The following is a 7480-nucleotide window of genomic DNA, read 5'->3' as shown; positions in this document are numbered from 1 at the left end:
TTACCCAGACTCCATCTGTTAGCTATTTTTAGCTATTTTTTTCCCATAAACTCAAATTTATAGCTATTTTCTATATATTAGCTATTTTTTTCGGTATCTCAAGTCAGTAGCGATTTTTTATAAATTATTGGCTATTACCCAGACTGCATCTGGTAGCTATTATTTAGCTATTTTTTCCATAAATTCCAATTTATAGCTATTTTCTATATATTAGCTATTTTGTTTTTTTCGGGATTTCCAGTCGGTAGCGATTTTTTATAAATCATTGGCTATTATCCAGACTCCAGCTGGTAGCTTTTTTAGCTATTTTTTCTAGAAATTGCAATTCATAGTTTTTTTTATAAAGTTGAGCTATTGTTTCCAGATCCCAATTGCTACTTTCTCCCGAATTCCGACGGGATTCTTTGTCCATCCAGATTTGGGTGCTCTCTGTGTCTGGTTCTTTTTCGATTCCACATTTTTGCGGCGGGCAGGCCTTCTTGACTTCCTTCTCCTAGGGCACAGCTGAGCATGCCCCTAGAGGGAGACCAGAAAAAGACACCCGCACCTGGAAAAGAACAAAAGTTCAACCCGCAATCTCCGCTATCCACTCGCGGTAAGCCAGCACCCAAGTCCGTTAGTCCCAGGGTCAAAACCGCGACTCCCACTCCGAAAGCAAAGGTTTTGCCATCGACTAGTTCGAAGACAACTCCTAGGATTGTCATTTCCCGACCAGTGCCGCGAGCGTCTAGTGAGTCTTCTCTATCGAGAAAATCCGAGAGTCCCTCCGCTGTCGGGACTGATTTCCTCCGCGTCACACGCTCTACCACAAAGAAAATGGCATCCTCTGAGCAGCCAACGCCCGCAACCGCAGCGTTGCATAAATTCATCGCCGTCAGCGATCGCGTAAGCCTTTTCGAAGCGAAGATCAACACTCCTGATCAAGCCTCTCCGTCCCTACACACGTTACAAGTCCGTCTGCAACAGGTGCGAGCCTTATGGGACAAAGTGGAAAGAGAGTACGAAACATGCTCAGACCTAATGGCCCAAGAAGGTTCCCTCGACACAGTGTCTATTCTCCAGGCCAAATATGACTACTGCTACTCAGTATACGAGTCATGTGCAGCACAAATTGGCGAAACAATCGACAGAGCAACGCCTCAAGTCGCGCAAGCACCCTCTCAGCCGCTAATTTCGTCCGGCTGCCGCTTACCTCCATGCGACACGGAAGTCTTCGATGGCGACTACCTCCGATGGCCCACTTTCCAGGACCTATTCACGGCAATTTACGTAAACAACCCCAGGCTGACTCCGGTCGAGAAGCTAATTCATCTCCTAACGAAAACAAGTGGCGAAGCAAAAGCCATCGTGGCGAAATCTCCTCTCACGAATGATGGTTTTGCTTCAGCGTGGGAGGCGCTTCGAGATCGGTTCCAAAACAAGCGACTTTTAGTCAACAGCCAGCTCAAGCTCCTTTTTAACTTGAGTTCAATTTCGCAAGAATCTGGTCATGCTCTGAAAGAGCTACAATCCACGATTCAGGGGTGTTTAACAGCACTAGCGCATTCCCAGGTATCCACAGAAAACTGGGATTGTCTCTTGGTTTTCCTTTGCGCGAGCAAACTGCCCAAGCAGACCCTGTCCTTATGGGAACAGTCGCTAACTGCCAAATCCGAGATCCAGCTTGGGAAGAAATGAATGCCTTCCTGAGCGAAAGGTATCGGACATTGGAAGCCATCGAAGATATGAAACCGTTATTCGCGTTATTCTTTCCGTTCATCCGAATCAAGTGAAAAGTGAAAATTAAGTGAAAATATATAAGTACATGCGCCCAGCCACCGTGATTACTTCTTTTTTAAGTGCATAAAAAAGCACTTTGCCAATACCGGCCCCCTACTTCGTCTCACGGTGATCCGCTGGTATCCAAGCGCATATACATATGTATATATACATTTTTTAAAAGCACTGTCCAAAATTCACTATTATCATCCGCTGCTAAACTGCTGTTTTTTGCCTCAATATAAAATACAAACAACAAATTCAAATAAATTAAATCAAATATACATATACGTATTTAGCAAAATTTTACATACACATAAAATTATACATACCCATAAATACATATCCATACATATATATCCATACACATATAAATATACATATCCATATAAATATACATATACATATTCCAATAAAATTTACATCTACATACATATATAAAAATCACTCCATATATTTAACCAGTTCAATACACAAATAAAACATATTTCCAAAAAATAATAAATAATATCGAATCCGAACTGAGAACAAATTTTTATTTCTTGGCTCAAAATAAAACACAAATCTCGACATACAGAATAAAATAAAATCTGACTTTTTCTTCCGTTATTACATTACATATATAATATATGTTTAAACTCCAAATAATACATACATACATACACACAGTCGCGACTTACATAGGCTTGCAAAGTGCAAGTTCTTTCGTCTCCTCTTTGTTCTTTATTGCCTTGACAAAAACGGCGCATAGCGACGAAAGAATACCCTATAATCGAAACATAAAATAAAATAAATAAGTCCGACGACAAAATTTAAGAAAAAACTGACCCGATTATTTAATAATTATTTAAGCCAAATAATAATTTTTTACAAGCTATTTCTGGCTCCTATTTCTGGTTCCTAAATTAAAATAATTATTTATCAGTTCCACCCAAATTTATCTGCCTCCCTACTTGGCTTTTTGGCGTGTTTGTTGGTTTTTTTTTGGTGTTTATGTTTCGCATCCGTTTGTCGCGATTTTTCGTTGTGGTCCTACATCCGGTAGGTATTTTTAATAAATTATTAGCTATCATCCGAACTCTATTCGGTAGCTATTATTTAGATATTTTTCCACAAATTCGAATTTATAGCTATTTTCTATATATTAGCTATTTTTTTTCGGGATTTCAAGTCGGTAGCGATTTATTATAAATTATTGGCTATTACCCAGACTCCATCTGTTAGCTATTTTTAGCTATTTTTTTCCCATAAACTCAAATTTATAGCTATTTTCTATATATTAGCTATTTTTTTCGGTATCTCAAGTCAGTAGCGATTTTTTATAAATTATTGGCTATTACCCAGACTGCATCTGGTAGCTATTATTTAGCTATTTTTTCCATAAATTCCAATTTATAGCTATTTTCTATATATTAGCTATTTTGTTTTTTTCGGGATTTCCAGTCGGTAGCGATTTTTTATAAATCATTGGCTATTATCCAGACTCCAGCTGGTAGCTTTTTTAGCTATTTTTTCTAGAAATTGCAATTCATAGTTTTTTTTATAAAGTTGAGCTATTGTTTCCAGATCCCAATTGCTACTTTCTCCCGAATTCCGACGGGATTCTTTGTCCATCCAGATTTGGGTGCTCTCTGTGTCTGGTTCTTTTTCGATTCCACATTTTTGCGGCGGGCAGGCCTTCTTGACTTCCTTCTCCTAGGGCACAGCTGAGCATGCCCCTAGAGGGAGACCAGAAAAAGACACCCGCACCTGGAAAAGAACAAAAGTTCAACCCGCAATCTCCGCTATCCACTCGCGGTAAGCCAGCACCCAAGTCCGTTAGTCCCAGGGTCAAAACCGCGACTCCCACTCCGGAAGCAAAGGTTTTGCCATCGACTAGTTCGAAGACAACTCCCAGGATTGTCATTTCCCGACCAGTGCCGCGAGCGTCTAGTGAGTCTTCTCTATCGAGAAAATCCGAGAGTCCCTCCGCTGTCGGGACTGATTTCCTCCGCGTCACACGCTCTACCACAAAGAAAATGGCATCCTCTGAGCAGCCAACGCCCGCAACCGCAGCGTTGCATAAATTCATCGCCGTCAGCGATCGCGTAAGCCTTTTCGAAGCGAAGATCAACACTCCTGATCAAGCCTCTCCGTCCCTACACACGTTACAAGTCCGTCTGCAACAGGTGCGAGCCTTATGGGACAAAGTGGAAAGAGAGTACGAAACATGCTCAGACCTAATGGCCCAAGAAGGTTCCCTCGACACAGTGTCTATTCTCCAGGCCAAATATGACTACTGCTACTCAGTATACGAGTCATGTGCAGCACAAATTGGCGAAACAATCGACAGAGCAACGCCTCAAGTCGCGCAAGCACCCTCTCAGCCGCTAATTTCGTCCGGCTGCCGCTTACCTCCATGCGACACGGAAGTCTTCGATGGCGACTACCTCCGATGGCCCACTTTCCAGGACCTATTCACGGCAATTTACGTAAACAACCCCAGGCTGACTCCGGTCGAGAAGCTAATTCATCTCCTAACGAAAACAAGTGGCGAAGCAAAAGCCATCGTGGCGAAATCTCCTCTCACGAATGATGGTTTTGCTTCAGCGTGGGAGGCGCTTCGAGATCGGTTCCAAAACAAGCGACTTTTAGTCAACAGCCAGCTCAAGCTCCTTTTTAACTTGAGTTCAATTTCGCAAGAAACTGGTCCAGAAAACTGGGATTGTCTCTTGGTTTTCCTTTGCGCGAGCAAACTGCCCAAGCAGACCCTGTCCTTATGGGAACAGTCGCTAACTGCCAAATCCGAGATCCAGCTTGGAAAGAAATGAATGCCTTCCTGAGCGAAAGGTATCGGACATTGGAAGCCATCGAAGATATGAAACCGACTCAGGCAGTTCCAAAAAGGCTTCAATCCTTCGAGACAAAGGTCAGCACCAAACAGAAAGGGTGTGACTTATGTTCTAAGGAGAACCATCCGGTCAGATTGTTCCCGCGTTTTCTTCAAATGTCTGTTGACTCGCGCTCCGGCTATATAAAAAAGAAGCAGCTATGTCTGAATTGTTTTGCCAGAGGTCACCAGCTACGCGACTGCACGAGCACACACAGCTGCTTTACATGTAAGGGCAGGCACCATACGCTGCTGCATCGCAGCCCCCCAAATTCCGAAAATGCGAGTTCCTCAAACTCGCCCCCTACACAGCAACCTCCGAGACCCTCCAGCAGAAATGCATCGGCAAGCACCTCAGCGGTGCAAACTTTTTTCGCGTCCGGCACTTCAGCCGTCCTACTGAGCACAGCGATCATTGACGTGTGCCATTTGGGGACGAACTACCGAGCCCGAGCCTTAATCGACGCGGGATCCGAGGCGACGTTCAACCTCATCAAGTTGCCATTCCGCAACTCCGCTGGGCAGATCCTACTTTTTTTGAGAGCTTTTTGATGTACTGATCGGGGCTGACATTCTACCATCCATAATGATGGATGGCACCCGACAAAATATTTGCGGCTCGCTCCTGGGCCAAGAAACTATTTTCGGGTGGGTGCTAATGGGGCCGATTTCCAAGGGTAAGCCGAAACGGGTCGCATCCTTCACGACCCACGTGCACCAAATAGGCGACCCTGATTCGCTCGACACGCTTCTCAGCAAGTTCTGGGAGGTGGAGGATCTACCAGTAAAGATGGTAAAAGAGTCGGACTCATATTGTGAAAGGAACTTCCTCCAAACAACAACCAAAGACGCAAGAATACCGGATCCGATTTAGGATATTCAAGGTCCATTGCGTTAGCTCAGTTTCTTAGAAACGAAAATCGTTTAAAAAGAGACTTTCCCTTAAAAGAGCAATATGACAGCGTGATCCAGGAGTACCTGGATCTGGGTCATATGAAAGAAGTTTCGCCGACTCACAATTCTCCCTCGTATCATCTTTCTCATCACGCGGTAGTTAAGCCCGAAAGCACCACTACAAAGCTTCGCGTTGTATTCAACGCTTCAAGTCCGTCGGCAAATAGGACCAGCTTAAATGATATCCTTCATGCTGGTCCAGTCCTACAATCCGATCTAACGATCCAGGTCCTGAAATGGCGTTATTTTCAATACGTCTTCAGTGCAGACATTACGAAAATGTATCGTCAGATCTGGGTCGATCCAAAGCATACCCCGTTTCAAAGAATTCTGTTCCGAAACAAGGAAGGAGACATCCGAGACTTTGAACTAAAAACAGTTACCTTCGGGGTCAACTGCGCCCCCTTCCTTGCCATTCGAGTCTTGCAATAGCTGACAGAGGATATCCAAGTGCCATTTCCAAATGCCAGCCGCATCATCCAGCAGCACATGTACGTCGACGACGTTCTGGCAGGGGCGAATTCCGTAAACGAAGCCCAAAGTTCGATTCGAGAGTTGCAAGCAGCCCTAAGTGCCTCCGGGTTTCCGCTAAGAAAGTGGACCTCGAACCACAAAAGCGTCCTTAAAGACGTCCCGGCCGAACACCTCCTTCATAGCGAGTTCCTCGACATCGATGCCGAAAGCACGGCCAAGACGCTCGGTATTCGGTGGAGGGCAAGGTCCGACGAATTCTATTTCGTTCCCCCCGAAATAGTTGCGGAACCCTCCTATACAAAGCGAGAAGTTTTGTCCCAAATCGCTAGGTTGTTCGATCCTGCCGGGTGGCTCGCGCCGTTCATAATCCGGTCAAAAATGTTCATGCAGGAGATTTGGTTGCAGAACTTAGGCTGGGACGATAAGCTTCCCACTGAAATGAGTCAGCGGTGGCAATCGTTTTTAGACGAGTATTCCGACCTCAACCAGATCCGCGTTCCGAGATGGATCTGGTACCAGCCTGAGGTAATCATAGAGCACCACGGTTTCTGTGACGCGTCTCAGAGAGCCTATGGAGCGGCTATATACATCCACGTCGAGATGGGGCAAAAGATCCTGACTCGCCTGCTTACAGCCAAAACACGAGTGGCCCCGATAAAAACCGTCTCCCTTCCTCGGCTAGAGCTCTGTGGTGCCGTGCTGTTAACCGAAATGGTGACAGCAATCCTTCCGCACATGACCTCCGCCAGTTCAGATATCCGCTGCTGGACAGATTCCACAATCGTCTTAGCCTGGCTACGAAAGCCTGCGTGCAACTGGACCACATTTGTGGCCAACAGAGTTGCCAAAATCACGCAGGCGACGCCAGTCGACTGTTGGGCACACGTTCGCTCAGAACAAAACTCCGCCGATCTAGCCAGTCGAGGCGTATCCCTACATGAATTGGCAGAAAACCATCTCTGGTGGCACGGACCAGAGTGGCTGCAAGGGCCACGAGAGCTATGGCCAGCACAAAGCGACACTCTTCCAGTGACAGAGCTAGAACAGCGCGCGGTCAAAGTGCATTTTGTCAAGGCCCCGTTTATCGACTTTCTCGAACGTTTCTCCAAATTGGACAAGGCCCTGCGAGTTCTGGTCTATGTTCAACGCTTCCTTAAACGCTGCCGCAAAGGTTCGTTCTTGCCCAATTCACGCCCTACAAGTGAAGAGATCCGGGAGGCAGAACGAACTCTGACCTCCATTGCGCATATGAGCATATGGCCAAGAGCTTCAGCATTTGACCGAGAAAAGGCCTCTTCCAGTGTCAAGTCCTTTGGTGAATTTGTTCCCGTTCATTGACCAACACGGCCATTTAAGGGCGTGCGGCCGTCTCACTGCCTCCAAAACCCTGCAATATGATGAACGTCATCCGATTATTCTCCCCTA

The 7480-nt window shown here is 45.5% G+C and overlaps 1 protein-coding gene across 1 annotated transcript; it reads left to right on the top strand.

Annotated features, from left to right (window-relative positions):
* The first annotated feature begins 302 nt into the window (after positions 1–302).
* LOC120322356 lies at positions 303–5109 on the top strand. The gene is made up of 2 exons (XM_039377398.2): positions 303–1581; positions 4473–5109. Exons 1-2 carry the CDS (start codon positions 511–513, stop codon positions 4566–4568), a joined length of 1167 nt encoding a protein of 388 aa, XP_039233332.1. The 5' UTR covers positions 303–510; the 3' UTR covers positions 4569–5109.
* The last annotated feature ends 2371 nt before the right edge of the window (positions 5110–7480 follow it).

Source organism: Drosophila yakuba, unplaced genomic scaffold (genome assembly GCF_016746365.2).
Source record: "Drosophila yakuba strain Tai18E2 unplaced genomic scaffold, Prin_Dyak_Tai18E2_2.1 Segkk8_quiver_pilon_scaf, whole genome shotgun sequence".
Lineage (NCBI taxonomy): Eukaryota > Metazoa > Arthropoda > Insecta > Diptera > Drosophilidae > Drosophila > Drosophila yakuba.
Note: the sequence above shows the minus strand (reverse complement) of the source record. Positions and strands in the feature narration are given on the sequence as shown.